Source organism: Acanthaster planci, linkage group LG11 (genome assembly GCF_054643075.1).
Source record: "Acanthaster planci isolate LZ-2023a linkage group LG11, COTS_SCS, whole genome shotgun sequence".
In the NCBI taxonomy this organism is placed as follows: Eukaryota; Metazoa; Echinodermata; class Asteroidea; order Valvatida; family Acanthasteridae; genus Acanthaster; species Acanthaster planci.
The window spans coordinates 11,664,694-11,685,023 of NC_141787.1; the positions used below are offsets into that span (position 1 = coordinate 11,664,694).

The 20,330-nt window shown below is 43.1% G+C and overlaps 2 protein-coding genes and 1 long non-coding RNA gene across 6 annotated transcripts; 2 read left to right on the forward strand and 1 right to left on the reverse strand.

Annotated features, from left to right (window-relative positions):
- Positions 1-560: 560 nt before the first annotated feature.
- On the forward strand, positions 561-1,811 carry LOC147797470 (uncharacterized). The gene is made up of 2 exons (XR_015427153.1): positions 561-650; positions 817-1,811. It is a non-coding gene; the product is annotated as an uncharacterized LOC147797470 (long non-coding RNA).
- LOC110984794 (spliceosome RNA helicase DDX39B-like) lies at positions 1,095-15,395 on the reverse strand. 2 transcript variants are annotated; one of them, XM_087143075.1, is made up of 11 exons: positions 15,237-15,296; positions 12,935-13,007; positions 10,916-11,174; positions 9,432-9,559; positions 8,250-8,532; positions 7,294-7,412; positions 4,743-4,874; positions 4,191-4,300; positions 3,605-3,749; positions 2,935-3,082; positions 1,095-2,383 (listed from the first exon to the last, which is right to left on the reverse strand). In XM_087143075.1, exons 3-11 carry the CDS (start codon positions 11,133-11,135, stop codon positions 2,361-2,363), a joined length of 1,308 nt encoding a protein of 435 aa, XP_086999201.1. In that variant the 5' UTR covers positions 11,136-11,174; positions 12,935-13,007; positions 15,237-15,296; the 3' UTR covers positions 1,095-2,360. The 2 variants fall into 2 exon arrangements, with proteins under 2 accessions (XP_086999201.1, XP_022100992.1); XM_022245300.2 differs by lacking the exon at positions 12,935-13,007 and having other exon boundaries at positions 15,237-15,395.
- Positions 15,396-15,793: 398 nt separating this feature from the next.
- Positions 15,794-20,324, forward strand: LOC110984793 (uncharacterized). 3 transcript variants are annotated; one of them, XM_022245299.2, is made up of 2 exons: positions 15,794-16,096; positions 16,466-20,324. In XM_022245299.2, exon 2 carries the CDS (start codon positions 17,002-17,004, stop codon positions 18,448-18,450), a length of 1,449 nt encoding a protein of 482 aa, XP_022100991.2. In that variant the 5' UTR covers positions 15,794-16,096; positions 16,466-17,001; the 3' UTR covers positions 18,451-20,324. The 3 variants fall into 3 exon arrangements, with proteins under 3 accessions (XP_022100991.2, XP_086999200.1, XP_022100990.2); XM_087143074.1 differs by having other exon boundaries at positions 15,794-16,062; XM_022245298.2 differs by having other exon boundaries at positions 15,794-16,058.
- Positions 20,325-20,330: the final 6 nt, after the last annotated feature.

Consider the following 20,330-nt stretch of genomic DNA (forward strand, 5'->3'; position numbering starts at 1 on the left):
GGGCTGTCAGTGAACATTCACACTTTATTTACATATCACCAGTGTTAGAGCGAAGGTTTTGATTCGCAAGGCCATGACTTTGACCCACAAGCCATAAGACCAAGGCTTAATCCCCAAGGTCAAGGCCCTGCAGTGTAAAGATAAAATCTGTCGCATTATGACGAATCATGACTAAGTTATCGTTCATACGCAGGCCTATGCGGTTTTCCAATATACTCAACTCCGGCTCCGTCTCAGGCTTCAAGTGTTTTTTTTTACTACCTGACTTTGAAGTTGTAAATGCAACAGTAAGTCTGATGGTGCCACAAAACATGAAGCCAGGTGCAAAACAGCCAAACATTAAGGTACTTCAAATTAATTAAAATGTTTCAGGCCTACAATCTGGGATTAGGTTTGGAGACGAACCTCAGACGGAGACAAATCGAGTACATGTATTGGAAAACGGCCATAGTTGAGCGTGCGTCTCGCAGCGCCTGCCCTTTACATACACTGCGCAGGCGTAGTCCAACCCAAATGGCCCCCATGCGATAACGTTTAAGCGTATCCACGGTGAAGTTTCCCATCTTGCGTCGCTACGCAGCGCTGTAAGATCTTTGGTTTACAAGGTGTTCGTCCGAGAGCTTGTGAAAAAAATTCACAAGCTGACTCAGGTGGGTCTCGAACCTACGACCTCCTGCTTACTAGTGCACATTTTAATTAAAATTTACCTCTCCCCGACGCAAAGTACATCTTGAAATGAAGATAGTAGTCTGTACAAGGGACCTGTGTACATGTAGACCGGCGATAATCCTTGAAGTGAATTTTTTTTCATTAAAGCTATAACTCCTAGCTCTCAGCTAGACAGCCGATGCGGATGCAGCCTTTGACTGGTTTCGGGAATGAGCACCGAGAATCTCGGCGGGATTCTGTCTCTTCTTGCGTTTACACGACAAACAGGAACGTCTTGAAGCAGCATCGCATCTCTGACGTGCTCGAGAAACGCAAAATATAGCAGTTGTAACATAAACAGTCCGCACCGGCCAGCTGAAGATGATACAAGTAACTCGACAGCGATATACCCCCACGACATGGACGAACTTCACAAGGAAATGAAGTTCTCAATGAAGGCCAACTCTTAAAACAACTTTATTCTCGCAATTAACACATATAAAATACACTTTCAAAAAGAAGCTAACGATCAGAGCATTTATAAAACTTGAACTGAAATATGTACTTAAACGGACATTTGAAGGACATGATTTTCATCTCTTAATTACTTTTCCAAGTTTTTACCTCATGCTGTTCCTGCCCTGAAACGTTTTAGCAAAACTGGACAGATTTTTCCCCATTCTGCAACTCAAAACAAGGGAGACCTTAAATACATGTAGAAAACTTGTAAAGGAATTCTTGAACTGATGAAGGACGGTAAATGGGAAACCGTTCGCAAAAATAAAATGTCAAGCAGGTTCTGCAGCTCACAGGTGTGTATGAATCAAGTTCAACTGCTTCTTGCAAATTGTCAATATCTTGTCTGAATACCCAGTGCAAGCTATGCATACTGCAGGTTCAAGCAATGTTCAGATTCCAAAAGGGCGACTGTAGGGAAACTAGGGTTGAAAATCACTTTAAAAGCTAAAATGCCAAGACATCTATATTTACAATTATAGTATACTAAACGACAAGAAAAACAGAATTAAAAAGTTTAAAAGCTTCAAAACTGAAATGCCTTCCATTGCTTGTTTTTGTGTTGGTTCAAGCATTTCTGCCTGTTACAGGTAACATAAGTATCAATTTTATTTTGGTTTTATTTTACTGATTTCCAGTGAACAAACTAAGTTCTTTGTTACAAAATACTGAAGTCTACTGTGAGCACAATCTCATTTGAAAAAGCCAAGTGCTGCCTCTGACAGTTCCCACAGTTGTGACGGTTTCCTACAGTCACACACATGTAAATGAAAGTTAACATGAACACGGGGTCCACGTTACAAAAACCTCCCAGATTTTAGCCAGTGTACTAGGCAAACTGATTCAAACCAGTGTTTCATTCAATTTCAGAAACTAATGTACATGTAATTGTATTCGGTATTTGAATATCTTTCCCCACAAACGGTGGAACTTAGTGGGAACAAAGCTTTCACATAAACATACCTCCAACCTTTAGACTAAGCAAAACATACAAAGTTTGCAAGTTAACCAATCAGTGACAGCTAGGCAGCTTGGAATGTTTGTGATTGTATTTTCAATTCAAAGAAACTGGTTTTAACCAGTTCAGTGCTGTGTAGTGCACCTTGGCTTGACTGGTTGGGAACACTGTTCTCCTGCAGGTCTGTCGCATCTTGACCGGTGACATTTCAGGTAATGAACGGCACAGAACTTGCAAATTACTGGAATCTGTCTGGTTCAACTGTTTTAAAAAAGATACCAGAAAAGGTGAGCTCCTGGAAGTGGTATTTCTGAAAAACTGTTACTCAACCACCAGACACATTGGTACATGCTATTTACATTACTCCTGAAAGAAATGCGCAAAACATTAGCAAGACACCTGCACACAAGTGTTAAAATATTCAATGACTTTTATTTTTGTTGGTACATAAGCAGTATACTAGGAATGTAAATGCAAGTGTAAGATGTCATTAGTACATGCCAGATAGAATTGTGGAATTTATGTGGTTAGCTGTCGCAGGTCAACCGTCTACATGATCATCCTCATTCCCACAAGCAATCATCCCTTGCCACACTGCTCAGTACACTACAAATCACCACGTGCATGTCGTTGGAAACTGCTCTCAAATGGGTTCAGTCACGATCAGATCAAGGCCGACGTCCTCCAAAACAAACACAGGCAAGTGTCTGGAGGTCGTCAGGTAGCCCCAAACCCCCGAGCATGTTACTCAAAAAGCTTTAACTTTTGTCATCCCATGCTCCGACATCTGAAGAGGCAGAATGGTGACTTACTGTACGAGGCCATGTCGATTTCCTCCGGGAGTTCCGTAATGTTGACCTCAAAGCGATCTTGAACATCATTCAGAATTTTGGCATCATTCTCGTCCGAAACAAAGGTAATTGCCAGACCCTTGGTGCCAAAACGGCCCGCACGAGCCACCTGTCGGTGAACAAGGATTTTGCTTACTTCTTTGGTATTTTGGTACATTAAAAAAAAAAAAAAAAGTCAAATGTAGCTTCCACGTTAACCACTTGCTGCTGGGGAGCCCGGTTTTGGAGATGTTGGCTTTATACGCATTGCCGGGGTGCCCAAAATTATACAAAAGAGCTGGGCCTTGTAACAAAAGACCATACTCGGAACAAAAGACTGAGCTGCTGGGAAGTGCCAACATTTTTTCAATTGTCAATAGCGGAGGAAATCCGTCATTGTTTTGAAAGATTATACCACAGGAGCACTTGGCTGACTAGTTGGGTCACATGCGCAGAGGTGCAAAGCATGCATGACCAATTTTCATCTCAATGTGCACAAATCCACATTGTCAAAATAAGTGTTGGGTTGCCACTTTGAGCATTAAATGTGCAAGGAATCCACAAAGTCGCCACTGTAAGCTGAAGATGCACAACCGATCAGAGCACAGCACTGCTCTACCATTGCAAACAATACCCGGTCACGCTCCCTTACCCTGTGAAGGTACGTGTCCGAGTTTTCAGGCATGTCGTAGTTGAAGACAATGTTGACTCTCTCAATGTCCATGCCTCGGCCAAAGAGGTTGGTAGAGACCAATATACGCTTCTCAAAGTCTTTGAACAGCTTGTAGTTTTGCAGCCTGGTGATGCAAACCAAGGGAAAGAAAGTCAGTGAGAGTTTTGTTTTCATTCTTGAGGTCTGTGCTCTTCAAGAAAATGACTGCTCAGGCAACCCCTTTCAACATTCCTTTGTGAGCTGATCAATCCCATTTTTATTTGTTTTTCATGTTGTTTGCTGTTTAAAGTGTTTGGATTAAGTATGTTTGTTACCAGTCTTGATTCACCACTGAATAACCGTGGGTTTCTTTTTGTTAACTTTTTGAGAAAAACACGACCATGGCTTGAAAGTTTGTACTGTAGTAAATATCCAAGTTGTAAGTCTTGCAGTACAATCATGTAGGAACATGTGTTTTGTAACTTCTGCCATTCTGAAAACCAGTGAACCCGATGTTTTCAACAGTGTGCTTTACGAACAACTTGTAGAAAGTTGTGATCTACTTAAACCTGCCGGTTAAACGAACCTGGTTTCCTGCTGCATAGCGCGATGGATGGCGATGGCTGGGAAATTCTGCTCCACGAGCAGCTGACAGAGGGCTATGCAGCGCTGCACACTCTTGATGAAGATGACCACCTGGGAAAGGCAAGCAGGGAAGACAAACTAACAAGAGAATGACAGGTGTGTCTTACCTTTAACAGTGCTGAACCCAGCATGCAAAATTAAAGCACAGCATTCAAGTGGTCCCCCAACACACTCCCCTGTATAACACAATATTCAGAAATGGGCGCCCTCGCCTGGGGTGTAGCCGAGGGGTCACGTTGCCTGGAAACCAAAAGTCTTGACCAAGTACGAAGTACGTATTCAGTGAGGTTCTGCACTTGCACACACATGCCTTCACAGCTTGGAAATCCCCCTTCAGACTGACCTGGCTACAGCCCTGCTTGCTGCAGGAATATTCACCGCGAGGTTACAAATTTGCAGTTGCATAGTTTTATGTCAAGTACAGCTTGCCAATTAAAAACAAAAACAAAAAACCAAAAATTTTTGGAGCCCGATGAAGTGAGTAGTTATCTACCTGGTTGAACTCCAGGACGTCCAGCAGGTCAAAGAGTTTACGGTTCTTCTCATTGTCCTTCAATTTCACGTAGTACTGCATCAGGCCGTGGAGGGTCAACTTGGTCTCATCATCTACATAAACTTCCATAGGCTGAAAGAAGGCAGTCCATAATAGGAGTCTGGCATCAGTAACTTTAGTGGTTTTTTTTGGGGGGGGGACCAGTTATGCTAAAGAAGCCAGAACAGCACGAACAGGGTCGGCTTTCTTCCATGGTTTCACATTGTTGTTTTTTTCTGCAATGGTGGTCTTACATGTGTTATATACGTTACCAAATCCCTCACCGAGTCTCACATATGCTATCATTTGCTACCTTACCAACAGATTAGAATGGACTGAATGTTATGGATGCCCTTTAGCTTTAATACCTTACAAATTATATTTTTCCCCATGAAAGAATCCTTTCTCACAATGTCTAACCCCTTTTCAGGCAGGTGATCTCGGACGCATTGAGGCCTTACAACACAAAGGCTGAGGGGTCCGCACTTTCCGAGCACCGGTCTGATCGGCAATCTGCCAGGCAGCTGTTCTGGCTTGTAGTCCCTGCGACTAAAGGACCCAGCCCCGAAAGTTTTGCAACCAAGTTCAGCCATTCTTTCATGTATGTGCAAAACTCTTTCTCTCAGCTGTCTGTGATGGTTGCCATCTGATGCCAAACTGTCTTCATGCTAGTTTTACTTTTTTATTGCCCATGGCACTGGTTTTCCGAAAGCAAAAATTGAGGACACATGACAAATTGATTATTCACACCGTTTTCTGATTTCCATAACATATTTTGGTAGTTAGGTTTTTGCATTTTAAAATACAAATACCTTGTTTAATCAATCTGCTCAATTTTTTCCTCGTGAAATATGGAATGTTATTTGTTTTGAAGATACCAAAGTTCACATTTTTGACCCCTTTAAACAAATGCTTTACAATTTATCAAAAACATTAAAAAATGGGATGGCCCCCTTCAGGCCTATTCCCGCTGGACTTATGAGAAGGCAGATGCTACGTGGATCCAGCTAGAATGTTGAGCCAGAACAGAGAGATAGAACCTTTGGACCACGACAGGCAGGCAATGGCAAGGCAAGGGAGCAGGGCGACACGACGGGGGAGGGCCTTCCGATGATCCCAGCTGTGAAGCATCCATTGTCGGCCAACATCAGACTTTGTCATCCATATCAAATGAATAATCCTTAATTGCAAACTCAGAGCAGGCCAACTTTCTTACCATGAGCCTACAGTCCGCTGAGTCCAGATTCTTTAAAAAGATCCCTGACTTTTCAGCAATCCACTTCCGTTGAAGATGCAATTTAGAGAACAGCCTGGAGCAAGAGTTCTTGTAACAGGACAATCCACTGTGCAAACACCATGTGTAATGATTCTGCAGCCAGTAATCCGCACACTGCACTTCTGACTCTTTGCCCATGTCGGTACATACACCGTAGATGACGGTACGGCTTCATATGATGGCTTGCAAAATTTCATTGGAATAAACTTACTGTGAAATTGAAGTGCTTGACGGAAGCTTGTGTAAATGTGGCAGACATTTTCCATTTAAACTCGACAGCACAATTCCCAGAATTAAAACAACAAGAAGTGTAGAGCAGCAAAACGTTGAACAAGATTAGCCAAACCTATAAAGTACCCACTGCGCTTCAGTCCCTAAGAAAAAAATGCTGTTGAACCCATGGGCGCCTTTGGGCCTGACCTAAAGCCAGGTCCGCATTTCCCACGAGCATACTCCACACTGAAAAAAGGAAAATTCCTGAGAACATAAAAAACCACCAAGAATAAAGACCCCTAGAAAAAAACTGATGCGACGAGCTCATGGGCGCCTTGGGCCTAACCTGAAGTCAGGTCCGCATTTCCCATGAGGAAAAAAAATGGCAGAACAACAGCTCTCCATGAAGTGCTCCACACAATACACACATAAAAGACATGGACCAAATACACTTCTGAAATCCAACCTGAAGTCACGTCAGCGTTAGCAAGAGAAAAAAACATTATGATGAGTCTGAAAAACCTAAGAAAAAAAAGTTGAAGCGACGGACTTGTGGGCGCCTTGGGCCTAACCTAAAGTCAGGTCCGCATTTCCCACAAGAAAAAACTATTTGATGGACATTATAATAGGTGGAGCTTTATAGCTAATTGCTGTTTGACCAAATTTTTCCAACATGAGCAATGCCGTTGTGAAGCCACCTGCTGCCGACTTTTGCCACTGGAGGGAGGTTGCTGTCTGCCATGCCTCATCTGCCAACTCGATTGCCATTTTGCCGACCTGCCTTCAGTTCCGCCGCACCCATGCTGGTTGCCAGCTCCATGAGTGACCCTCCCGAGGCACAGAATCTTGCTGTTGATGTAATCAGCCTTGACCTAGCCAAGGGTGCACACTCAAAAAACAAAAGACTACCGGCGTGCCCTTTCAGCATCCAACGGTCACGTGAAATGGTGAATGCTGGAACCCGCTGTGTGCAGGAGAGTGGAGACGGCCGCAGGCCGAGCTAGAGAGGGTGGATATATTTACGTCTTGCATGAACTTCTTGCAGACTGGCCGGATCTCTTTGCTGAGGGTAGCGCTGAACATCATGACCTGTTTCTCGTGTGGCGTGGTGCGGAAGATCTCCTGCACATCTTTTCTCATGTCTGGCGGGAGAACAAAATTTCAAACGTCAGTTGTGTTCAAAACTTACGGCTTATCTTTTGAATATCGTTATCAATGAACTAATTTCCCACTGTTTGTGTTGCCTTGCTAAGAGTAAGAGCACACTTGAACCACCCTATTCACAGTTACCCAAACAGCACAAATGCACACGGCAAAACTTTGCAAGAATAGAGGATTTTCAGTCACATGATTTTTGACAGTCAGCGTTCAATATACAGTGTACACAGTTGTGTGTGGAAATGCACATGCCTTTGACGTCTTTCAACATTCTGCCGTACATGAAATGGATTAAAAAATGCATGCGCCTCCACTGACGTGGTACACTTCCTGAAATGTCTTTGCCCGTCATGTTACGTCACGTGAAAAACCCTTATAGGCTGCACTCGACCTGGAAGAGCCCTGTCATACAGCTCTAGCAAGGCACAACTGGCCCTGGCCTAACAACATGTGACGATGAGGGTTTATCTGGTTGAAATGGGGCTGTTGAATTTTTCATGTACCTTTACCGGGGCCTCAACCTTTCTTCTGTTGCGTCTTCCAAATCGCTTCAATATCTACTTTCCACGACTGCCCCGTAATGACCCAACACTGGAGGTCAGCCACACGCTCCACGGAATGCCACACTAATCCTTTTTGCAAATGGCACCCTCTTATGCAATTCCTTCAGAATCTTTAATAAGTAGTTGTGACATCCTACAAGACCTTCTATGTGGTTGGTTATTGCACGTCTTGCTGACTGACCCAAAATTTACACCAACAGAGAAAGGAGTAAAGATTTTGAAAAGCAACAAGGGCACAAATCCCGCACAGCGACTCACCTAGCTGTTCCAGCATCTTGTCGCACTCGTCCAGGATGAAGTGCTTGATGTTCTTCAGCGACAGGGACTTGTTGCGCACAAGTGCTAGCAGGCGCCCTGGTGTGCCCACCACAATGAATGGCGGATCCGTTTTGAGCCGTTGCATGTCCTTCTGGATGCTCAGGCCGCCGAAGAAGACGGCCACCTTGTCCTGCATGTCCTTCATGTACTTGGAGAAGCGATCATACTCTTTCTTGATCTGGTAGGCCAGCTCGCGAGTGTGGCACATAACCAGCACACCAACCTTGAAAAAAAAAATAGGAAGTTCAGTTGCTTCCATCAGAAAAAAAAGATACATTCCAATGCAGAGTAGTATGAACTTTCTTTTTTTCAACAAATCTGATCATTTTTCAATTGTGATAAAATCTGCACAAAGTGTAAACATTCACCAGTACTTGTTGTTGATGGTGTTACATCATTGTCTAGAAATAAAAGCCACAAAAAAGTCACTGTTGATGAACTTACAGTGTCCACAAACTGATACACAGTGACTTTCTTTAGTACTGTTTCCTTGAACATGTACTTACACAAAACCTACAGTCGAGGTCTGCAAAATGGCAATTTTGGTAGGCAAAAAATGTATGTTTATGGTAAATCAAGATTTAGGTGCATCTGTTGGTAGAAACTGAGATTTTGTCAATGAGCTTCTTATGGAAAGACGCAACTCTCCATGACATCCGGGAGCTTCATGACTTTCACAGTGAAAAAAAAAAGAACTACATTATAACAAGTCAACAGTGTTTTTACTTTCACTGTGAACTCAGGTTGCGAAAGCTCCTAGATGAACACATAAAGTCATGGCTGACCATTTGCATATTTCTGGGAAAAGGCTCGACTTATTAGAAATAAACTTAGGCCATAGATGTGATTGGCCGCTTAAAATTAAAGCTGAAACAGCCAGCAAAAAGCTAAAATGTAAAAAGTTCCCATGCTTTTGTACAGACCAAGTGTACAATTTCAGAAATTCAGTGTTAACATGTACACAGAAAAGCTGGAATTGGCCAAAAAGCTGAATTCTCACGCCCCTGTTGGGCATATTCCTTCCATTGAGAAAAAACTTAAAAACAATAACTGAATGATTCAGTGACTGTGATAAAAGTGAATGCTGTAAGAAACTCAGAAGGTGACAAAACTCTACCATACCTGTCCGGATACAGGTTCCAACTGCTGCAGGGTGGACAGGACAAAGACTGCAGTCTTTCCCATACCGCTCTTGGCCTGGCACAGGACGTCCATGCCCAGGATGGCTTGCGGGATGCACTCATGTTGAACTGTGGGCACATCAAGAGCAGAAAGCACTGGCAATGATAAACTTGCATGGGCAAAGCTATGCATCCTAGTTAAGCTGAACTTTATGTGAAATGGGAGGATGAGCTTGCTGACAAGCACCAATTCTAACCTTTCACAGGGAGAAACATTTACAGGAATTATCATAAATCTTTATTTTGAACATTTTTGTAGGACCCGCTTAGGAAATTCCAAACTCTCCATTAACCCTAACCCCCAGCCTGCTTTGGCTAGAAACCCTGCCAGATGCATCAAACTGCCAGTCAGTTGTCAAAGTGGCTTGCATGCCCAGTGTAACAAGATCCAACAGGTCAACCCTCCCTAAAGGCCAAACAGCTTAGGAGTCTGTGGTTGCCAGTCACCACAAGATCCAACAGTGGCATATTTGAGTGGGACTAGCTCTCACAGTCTCAACATGCCCCTTTTGTTTTGCTGCTGTTGATTGCCCATGTGCATCTAACAGCAGCAGACTTTTTCACCTGATGCACTGTGCTGCGTCTGACAGGGTTAGGGTTAATATACAAGAAGCCAATGGAGCTTTCTTTGTACCGTATCTTTCAAGAGACACTGAGGACGAGGATGTGACTGAAATACTGGGTTCCACATCTCTCCATCTACAACATCCCCCAATCCTAAAGGATCTAAGAGATTAAGGGCTAAGGTTAATAAACAAGCTGGGCTCTCAAGTCCCATATTAACCCTAACAGTCCCAAATCCTCCAATCTCAATAAGATTTTACATACACCCTAGAGGGTTAGGGTTAATTAAGCAACAGTGAAATGCAGTGCTGCAGGGTTCCTGCGCCTAAAGGACAATTAAATTCCTTGACTTTTTCGTGACTTTTCCATGACCAGATCATGAAAAACCATAACCCAATCATGCAATTTCTTGGACAATTCAAATAAAGTCACACATTTTATGCAGTTATTTCTGATAATAGAAATCACATACAATGTTTGAAAAAGCCGTCTCCATGACTTTTTCATGACTTTACCAGGCCGCAAGAACCCTGAGTGCACAGTGCATGTCTTTACCATCCATTACAGAATGCATTGAGTTTGCAATATCCCATAAGCACAGACTCTAAATGAAGTGAACAAAAGGGTGTCCATTAGCTCAGCAGCAGATAAGCTTGATAATTGCCATGCCATGGAGCATGTGTTCACTTATCCCTGAAATAACATCAATGCAATAAAGCACAAGATATCTTCTCGAGGCAAATACATGTACTGAAGTGATTATGAGGATGCCTTAGAGCAAGGGGTTACCCCTCCTGGTCTTCAGCCTTTGCACAACCAAAGCCAAAGTTTTGAGTAGACTGTTTCCTTTTGAAAGAGTACCTTCAGAAGGGTGCTCAAAGCCACAGTCCACGATCGCCCGCAGCAACTCTGGCTTCAGCAAAAAGTCCCGGAACCCCGAGCTGTGTATGGACACGTAGGTGCCTTTGACATCTTTTTTGATGGCGGTCTGGGCAGTAGCGTCACCCCCAGCCTCCTGAGTGGCGTCATGTTCTTCCTCTTCATAGTCCAACAGCTCTTGCTCAACATCGTTTTCAGCCATTGTGCTTTATTTGGTATCCTCTTAGGTATCCTCCTATAACTGGAAGGCAAAAAAAAAAAGGGTTAGCCATTTTGGGGAATTCAAAACTACAGCGGATGAGCACAAATGGAAAGGTTTATCTCCCTAACAGAGATCATAAGTGAAGTTGAAAGAAAGCATTCCTCTGGTGTTAAGCTGAGGAATCACCAGTTTGTAGTTACCCAAGCCTACAGGTTAGTGCTTTGGGTAATGTCAATGATAACGATATTAATCCTCCTTTGGTTTTACAGCACAAATATGTACGATTGCCCACAGTCACTCTTGTGCATGTATTTTCCACATGGAAAACAAAAACATGTACAGGTTCAGTGTGTACACAGTTGGCTGCCAGCACAAAATGACCCAGGGTCTTTTGTGCAGTTCTCTTCACTGCATTTGGCTTACTGCACAATTATGCACATCAAACAGTGAAGCACAGTTGTTGGGCAGCACAAAAGTGCAATCTGATATTCCTGCGAGGGACAGTTGGTGCAGTGCACAACACAACACAGCTGTGCTTCTTTGAGGTGTTTACCAAGTGACCCAGAGAGTGACTTCAGCATAGTAGGGTTAAAGAGTACAGGGCCATAAACATTACTCTGTGAAATGCCCGACCACCACAGACTAGATCTATAGTAAAGATTGCGGTAACACCATGTACTTATCTCTTCTTTGAGTATGTGTGGTTCTGAGAACCACACATACTCAAAGAAGAGATAAATACATGGTGTTACCGCAATCTTTACTATAGATCTAGTTTCTTTCACCATGAAAACCTTTAAGTCTTATACACCACAGACTACCCTTTGTACTTGGCACACTAAGAAATCTTTGAAACAACTCCAGACAGCTAGGGACATGCATGAAAGAGTGAAGGCGTAGTTCATTTTGGATCTCATTTTCTTCATAAGAAATTTTTTCTGCATGTTGTAGCTCCTTTATTAATTTTATGAATTTCAACATTTTTGAAATTTCAGGTGAAGCTAGGCTTTAATTTATTGAAATAAGCAGAGCTGCAAGCAAGTGCCAAAGTTCAGTTCAGGTTCGGTTCAGAAATATTTTGCCAAACTTTGATACGGTTCGGGTTTGGACATGTACACACATGTATGTACATGTACAATGGTCAATGCAAGATTGCGACATCCGGGAGCTCTCTGCGAATGTGCCATAGTACTTCTGTGCATAAAATACATTAAAACAAGCAGTGAATCTCTGCCTCCATGCCCCATCCACGAACAACTTCGATTTCAACACATAGTTTTAAAAATGTTCCCCAAAGTTTGTTTATGAGGTATAATTCCTCAGAATGTTACCATCTGAGATGTGACATATTCCGACTATGTTTGGCTACGTTTGGTCAGCAATCAGGAATTAGTCACTTTAGTAAACGAATGGCTCAAACCAAAACCAAAATTTCACGGACTTCTAAAAATTTGAAATTGCCAGAGTACATCAGAGTACTAATGATACTTTTAATAGGGTGAGTAATCCATACATGCAAAAGGAGTTCCATGGACGGCATTTTCACTGAGTATCCACTTTTTGAATGGAGCGCTGTGGAGCCTTGGATACGGAGGCTGTCCAGTAGCCCCACTAGTGTGGCACAGATTCTCACTCCCGATCCATCCTTAGCCACACATCTGTATGCGCAATTTCGTGTCGGCGTACTGAACATTTTTGGCGCAGCCACTTATCATCGTGGGCGCAGTTTCTCTTGCACATGAACATGATCCTTGACCTTTCTGTTTACTAAAAACCATTTATTGATTGATTTCACTCACGTTATTCAGGTATTTTCCAGTCTTTTTTGCCTTTATCCATTCAATCTAACAGGCTTGCTCTCTCAGTCGCCATCTTTAAAATAAGATCGTTGAACAATACGTCACTTGACCTCTCATCGTCTCGACGGCTGTTCCGTTTCAAGACATCTAAACTGCTGCCAAGGTTTTGGAAGAGCCCATTGGTATATATATATCTTATCGCTCAGTCTGTTTATTACACGTCTAGACATCCGCATACGGATTTGTGGCTAAGGATGGATCGGGAGTGATAGTCCGTGCCACACTAGTAGTGGGGCTAGGTGTCCAGTAGACTGGCGCTAAGTCTGGGGCTAGGGCCTCGCGCCCAGCCTACTTGAAAAATTGGGATCAGGTCAACTCGGACCCAAACCAACTCGGACCCATTCCAACTCGGACCCAAACCAACTCGGACCCATGCCAACTCGGACCCAGGACCAACTCGGACCCACGCTAACTCGGACCCAGTACTAACTCGGACCCACCACCATCTCGGACCCACAACCATCTCAGACCCACGCCAACTCGGACCCACGCCATTTCGGACCCACTTCGAGTCAACTCGGACCCACTGAGTCTTACGGTTGCATTACACCAAATACGCGCCCGTACTAGACCGAAATAGCGCCGACTCTTGAACCTCCGAGGTTGGCCTTCATTTTTTTCGCTGGAAATTCAAGATAATTTTTTTCCACTTGAAATTCAAGATTATGGCCAGATTGATCACTTTTCGTTTCAATTTTATGAACTTTTTTTTCGCATTTTCCCGAAGATACCCCCTAATAGTAGTAAAACTATGCGCTCAGCTCTGAATGTAGCCGCCTGCCTCTATCCAAAATAGACCCGCATTGTGGGGCGTTTTGTGAAAGAAATACTCTGAACCGGAAACTATTAATCCCTAATTCGGGATTTATATAAATAATTCTATGATCCCTCGTGATTATGGCACTATTAAAGGTCAATGTTCGTGACATTGGTGTATATCTGCAGTATCTGTTGTACGTATGCAGCATCTCTTATGTATCAGAAGGCCTATCTGTGGCTTTTTATTGCAACAAAAACTTTGGGGGCTGTTTGGTGAAAGTTCATTCGATTTCTGCTGGTGATCTGGAGTGCCAAAAAAGAAACTTCGGCGAAAGGGCGTCAATGATTTGGTACTGTCAATCACACTCCAAAAGCTGCTCCCATTGGTTGTCCCAAGCTCCCACTCCCCGATCATAGGGTTTCAAGAATGGAAGGTGACAAAATCAGTCTAAAATTATGGTTAATCACGCAAGTACCTCGGCAGCTAATACCTGATTAAGATTCCAGATTACAAGCGGCAAATAAGACATCATAGGAAATGTGCCTCCATAAAAATACGACGCTTGTCGGTTACTTATCACTTGTTCCAAGACCTCACTGATATCAAATCTAGTCCTGTATGGTTTTTAACCACCATGCCTGTTCAAACTCGAAAACGGAGAAATTCAGGGAATCCTGTGCCACTGTTTCCCTGCATAACGTTTAGAGAGGACGTTAAATCTCGGCAGCATGCAGTGCAAAAGTGTCATTTACCAAATGCTTAAATGTAAAAGTGGACAAAATAAAAATGCTTAAATGTAAAAGTGGACAAAATAAAAATTTTCAACAAGTTAATCACGCTCCTTGGGTTGGGTCCAAGTTGACTCATGGTCCGAGTTGGTCGTGGGTCCGAGTTAGTATTGGGTCCGAGTTGGTTGTGGGTCCGAGTTGGTCGCGGGTCCGAGTTGGTATTGGGGCCGAGTTGGCATGGGTCCAAGTTGGTCGTGGGTCCGAGTTGGCATGGGTCCGAGTTGGTATGGGTCCGAGTTGGTTTGGGTCCGAGTTGACTCGAAACCGAAAAATTTAGTACTCCTTTTGTCATGTTTGTTGAATGTTGGTTAACTTAAAGTAACCCTGAAGTTGCTCAACATGTGTCATCTGGTCATGAAAGTATAATTAAAGGATTATGAATACTTGGCTTGACGGCAATGAAGCTTTTATTAAAGGATGTGGACCGTGATCAACAAAATTAAACAAAGCAATATTGGCGCGTCGTCAATCAAGACCGTTTCTGCGACGTGGCTCGCTGAACATGAAGGACAACCATAAAACACATGAATTGCTGTATCAATCCAATTTTTGTTTCACAAATTTATCTTGATTAATTGACCATAGTGAACCAAATTTCACACTTACACATTCTTTTAAATGTCTCATATAAAGTCGTCATAAAAAAGTATCGATAGTATGATTATAACCCGTGATTAAGATGGATTTTCCTTACCTCCAGAGAGTACGCTAACCAGTTCGCTGTCGGTGCAAATACAGGCTGCGAAGCGTTTATACATGAATTCTCGTTATCTGGATCGTACCCACGTATGTTTCAATTAAAGTACAAACGCTATGTATACAATATATACAAAACACTACGGGGAATAAGTCTGACTCATTGGTGCCGTTACATGACGTCATGATGCTCCAAGTAAAACGGCTCCATCATTTATACAATGATCAAACATAATGCTTTGAAAATTATTCACACATTACATTGCCTTCAAGTATTTTCACAGATATTTTTAAACTACTAGCTTAACTTAAAATTTATATTGTTGGTTGACTGGATTGAACTTAGGATGACATCAGGTATTTTTGTGGAGTGGAGCACTATTGATTGTAGCACCTGCGGGACCTGACTAAGGCTTCGTCCAAATCTGTCGTCTAGAGCTGAGTCTAGGTCTTCACTCCATTGGAAATGCGTGGAGACGCACAGACAATAGCCCTAGTCGTAGCTCTGGAATCCCGTTTCGGACGCGGCCTTACATGCGCGTATTCCACATTGTGTAGAGATCAGTGATTGATCCCCATACGGTTGGGTGCCATGTATGGAAGTTATCTTGTAGTTTTGAGTGAGGGCCTGGTGTGTTTTGCTGCCTTCTTGGTTTTCATGCTAATGATGAGTATTTCATTATTCATGAGCAAAACTGTGTCATCCCAGGAAGAAAGCCTAAATGTTACACTAGTCTGTATGCAAAAAGTCCAGCTCTTTGTAGATTTTGCTTGACTGAATTTTCTCTCTGATGATTCATTGTTGTTCATGTGCAAAGCAGTAAGTAAGCACCAATGCTTTTCTCGGAAATGTTTTCAGTAAGTTAATTCTGGGTTCTTAATTGTTATAGAGAAACTTATGCAGTGAACCATGCAACAGCGCCCTTGGTTTTCTGGGATAGCCTGGATAATTTAAGTGTTTAAAAAAGTGCGCTTTTCAGTGCATGTAACCAAATGGGAGTGTAAAAGAGTGTTCATGAATACTATGGAGAAGAGTACAAAGTTACAGAAAAATTATGCCTAGGAAAAATTCATTGCTGCCACCCTTTAAATGTGTAAATGTCACACCAGTGAAGCCAAGTTGTAACATGGAGGAAGGAACACTTCCTTCCTCCATGGTTGTAATAACTCATTCAATATTAAAATACTTTCAGTTTATCACAAGTGTTTCACTTACTGTATTTCCAGGTAGCTGCGATGAACAGATCAGGCCAGTGCTCCTGAGGAACACGGGTAGTTAAACAGCCAAGGGTAAAACGGACTACTAAACATGAAGTCCAGCTGAATGATTCCAATCTCCAAATATACAGTAGCCAACTGAAGCAAGCAGTTTCTTATCATTTACGTCAGTGATCTGATAAGTTGATTGAAATTAGAACTTTCGTCAAACGAGACGTTAAACAGCACATGTATAAGCTTCACTGAATGATTTACCTCAACTTTCGTCAGGTCGTTGGACGTAGCAAGTATTCAGCGTCATCCAGGTACATGTACAATGCACCTCTGTGGTTGGCTTGAGTCTCATGTAGACAGACTATCACCTTGATGTACGGATAACAAATTTCCCTGCGATAAGTAAAAGGCATAAACAGCCACAGCTGACCTCTGAAGTGTAATCTTTCTTTCTTGCAATGCACAGTGAAGGTACATGCATATGCGTTTGTAAGTTATATGCTCGGTTCATTAGTCCACAAGTGATACAGAAGGCACGAATGTGAGGCATCATGGCATTGTCCGATGTAATTGCAAGTTTTTCCCACTGGGTGAGCAATGTTCTTTGGCTGTGCAGTCAGCCTTTATATTTGGTCCAGGACATCTATGAAACAAACTATGAAGTCATGTCTGCAGTGTTCTCGACCATCTATTACTGTTTGCTGTACACAGCAAAAGCCGGGCAGTTGTTGATGTTTGGGGTTCTCTCAGTGGTTGAGACAATCATAGATCTACTTGGCAACTTACAATATGTCATCCGTGTCAGCGTGTCTGGGCTTATTACGGTCTTCAAGTTTGGGGTTCAAATGTCACTGGTCATTTTCCAAATGACAGTGAATTATGGGCTGTGGATCATAAGCAAAGTGTGGTACGGTGCCGTTTGGTCTTACACTTCATTGGGTTATTGCATTAGTGTGGTCGTTGATGCTGTAGTGGCAGTTCTTCCAACACCATCCACATTGGTAGAATTTCAGAAAGGTACAGGTGCACTTCTTCATTATGTTGTGGTGTCATTCGGGCATTTCCTAACAATGGCAGTGCTGACAGTGTCTGGTACATTGGCTTGGACCCTCTCTTCTGCACTGACTTGGATGGTAGGGGCGCTGACTGCCGTTTGTCACTCAATTCTCCAGTGGTTTGATGATTTGTGGGAGATGATGACCTGTACTGAAATCTCACTTGCAACTGCCCGGGCTTACTCCACCAGAAAGTTTGAAGAACTGTATTTTGGAGTGTTAGAGGCTAGCAGTAATGCATTTGGCTCATTTGTTAGTCATCTATTTGTCTGTCTGTCTACAGTGTCCTATGTCATGCTTTTTGCTGTTTGTTGTCTTGTTCTCATCCTGGTCCCCATGAAGTTTTACGGCCTGTACATGAATGCCTTGAGCTCAGCCCATACAGTGGTGAGACTGTTACACCAAGCATTGTTTGGCAGTGAGCACGCCGGACAACAGAATCGAGAGCACAGGCCACCGCAAGTCACACGAAACGTAGAACAGCAGCTTCCTGCAGAGGGGGATGCATCTGACACAGACGGTGACAATTCACTCTTGAGTAGCATACGACCAAGACGTGTAGCCCCTGCGGCGCCACCACAGCACACACCACCAGCGAATCCCCGGCAAGTCCCACAATCATCAGGGGGCAGCTCAGCAGCCAATCGGCCGGGACCATCTGGGAAGCATGCCCAGCAAATCAGGCCAACACCTCCCTCAGCACCAAGCCTATCTGCCCCCAAGTCCAACAAGGCCAGCCTGGCCAGGCAACTTGAGGAGGAGCGAGACCGTCAGCTGTGCGTGGTCTGTCAGGACAATGGCAAGAACATCCTGATCCTGCCCTGCAAGCATCTGTGCGTCTGCCTAGAGTGCGTGGAGGAGATAACTGGGCAGCAAAGGCGAGATGCAAGGAAGTGTCCCCTCTGTCGACAGGCCATCAGAAGTTACCTCGAAGTGTATACCTGAAATACTAGTCTTTGTGCAAGACGGTTCTGTTTGTAATGGACTTTAACTCACCGCAGCCAGATGGTGTAGTCCGCCCCAAGCTGAAGTGCACCCCCAATCAGCGAAAGAAAGACAGGTGGTTACAAGCGGGTTCTTGCACGCATTCTGCGTGTACGCAAAGACCATACATGCAGGACGAAATTAGTTGTGCATACTCGGCGTGTTTTGCGTCAAACGTGTATATTTTTGTGCTTCATGGCATGCCTATGCAGTGAGTACCAAAAACACGCCCTCTTTTGTTCTGCTCGGAGCGGATAATCACCCTCAAACTACAATGTACTATCACAAACTGCTATTTGGTAATGGTTCATGAGTGAATGATTGTGGTTTGTGTGTGATAGTTGTCTGTGAGACAGTGCCATCTTTCAGCAATGAATTATGGTCCATAACAAACAAATTTTCAACAACTGGATAATTTTAAGCAGTAGCTGAAGTTTCACTGAAAGGTGTTTTTTTTTTAAAAGCAACTTAAGTTTTTATGTAGTGCAAAATACATTTTTTTCTCACCTGTTGCTTGGGGTCATGGCCAAAGTGTGTAAATATTTACCATTTAGCAACAATGACCACTGACAGCTGAAACCATGCTTCAAGACAAATGAAATAAATGTTCGACGCCGGTGCTTAACACTTAGAGCCACTTCTGTACATGTATATTGCATAGATTTTAGGATCCCATTTTGGGTATATGTAGGAAAGGAGCAAGACCTGTACCCAGGGTTGAACATGGGATTGAACCTGTGACTTTACAAGTGGTACTCCCAAAACCACCACGTAGAAATTCACAAATTTGGCCAGTGCATCATCTGGGCCAAGGGCGGATCCAGCTTCAGTAAAGTACAGAATACACAGTGGAACACTTCGCCCCCTGGAACACACAGGGGCAGGGGCTTTGGCCTCCTTGTGTCCTTTTGTATACGTGTAATTTAATGAAGTCAGCCAGCGTAGGCTGGATGATCGAGTCTGTACAGCAGTATAACAGCAGAGCACCAGCATGCTATTGCAGATAATTCAGGCTCATGTTAATTTTCTGACAAATTGGGTGTGCTGATTTTGTCTTTCCTTCAAAAGGAGCTGTGAGGATTGCCCAATAAAAATTCCTGGACTGTTTGTTAAGAGTTGCACTTGCCAAATTTCCCCCCCCTTTTGTCTAATGGCAATGTGGAGGTTATGCACGGCAGCCATCTTCCCGGTCAGTGTTATTGTTCCACATACAAATATGCACAAGTAGACCTTTTGTGCACATCCCCCTTAACAAAAGCACTGACTTGGAAGATGGGCGCCATACAAACCGCTATATCGGCACTGTGCATTAGTATGCATCCACCTGTCCTCTGGTGGTCAATTTTATAGTGCTTTAAGTTCTAAACTTGTTCCGCTATTTGGGGATTGGCCAATGCTTATAGAGTACCAAAGTGAATACGTCATACGTCACAGTTGTGTGTAAAAGACATTAGGGCAAGAACTCCATTCATTTGCGGTACACTCCCTGATTGAAAATGCCGTCACACTTCAGTACTCTATAGGCACTGACTTGGAATCATTTTTTGTATACTTACTGAAATTGTGTATCAAACCACTGATACATCACTGTGACGCCTAACTGAAGTTTACATGTTCATGTAAATCATGAATACCCTGCTGTTGTTATGAAGAATGAACTTGTGCAAAATGGTTCAGATGTGTGCAGCTTTTCAAAAATGTTATCAGTGCTTCCAAATTGCTCTGTTTGAAAACTAGAATTTTTTATGTACACATTCATAGTTCAGCTCAGCAGTTGGGTAAAATTATGTTTACTTTGAAATAAAAACGGGAAAGAATGAAATTACACTGAATAACCTGTG

What these genes read in the sequence shown, in the direction of transcription:
- LOC110984794 (XM_022245300.2), bottom strand. Translation starts at nt 11,135, where the DNA reads ATGGCTGAAAACGATGTTGAGCAAGAGCTGTTGGACTATGAAGAGGAA. An exon ending in GCTATGCAGCAGGAAACCAG is followed by an intron (nt 3,750 to 4,190) that starts GTTCGTTTAACC and finishes TTGCATCACCAG; the next exon opens with GCTGCAAAACTACAAGCTGT. An exon ending in AATCGACATGGCCTCGTACA is followed by an intron (nt 2,384 to 2,934) that starts GTAAGTCACCAT and finishes TTTTTAAAACAG; the next exon opens with TTGAACCAGACAGATTCCAG.
- LOC110984793 (XM_022245299.2), top strand. Translation starts at nt 17,002, where the DNA reads ATGGCATTGTCCGATGTAATTGCAAGTTTTTCCCACTGGGTGAGCAAT.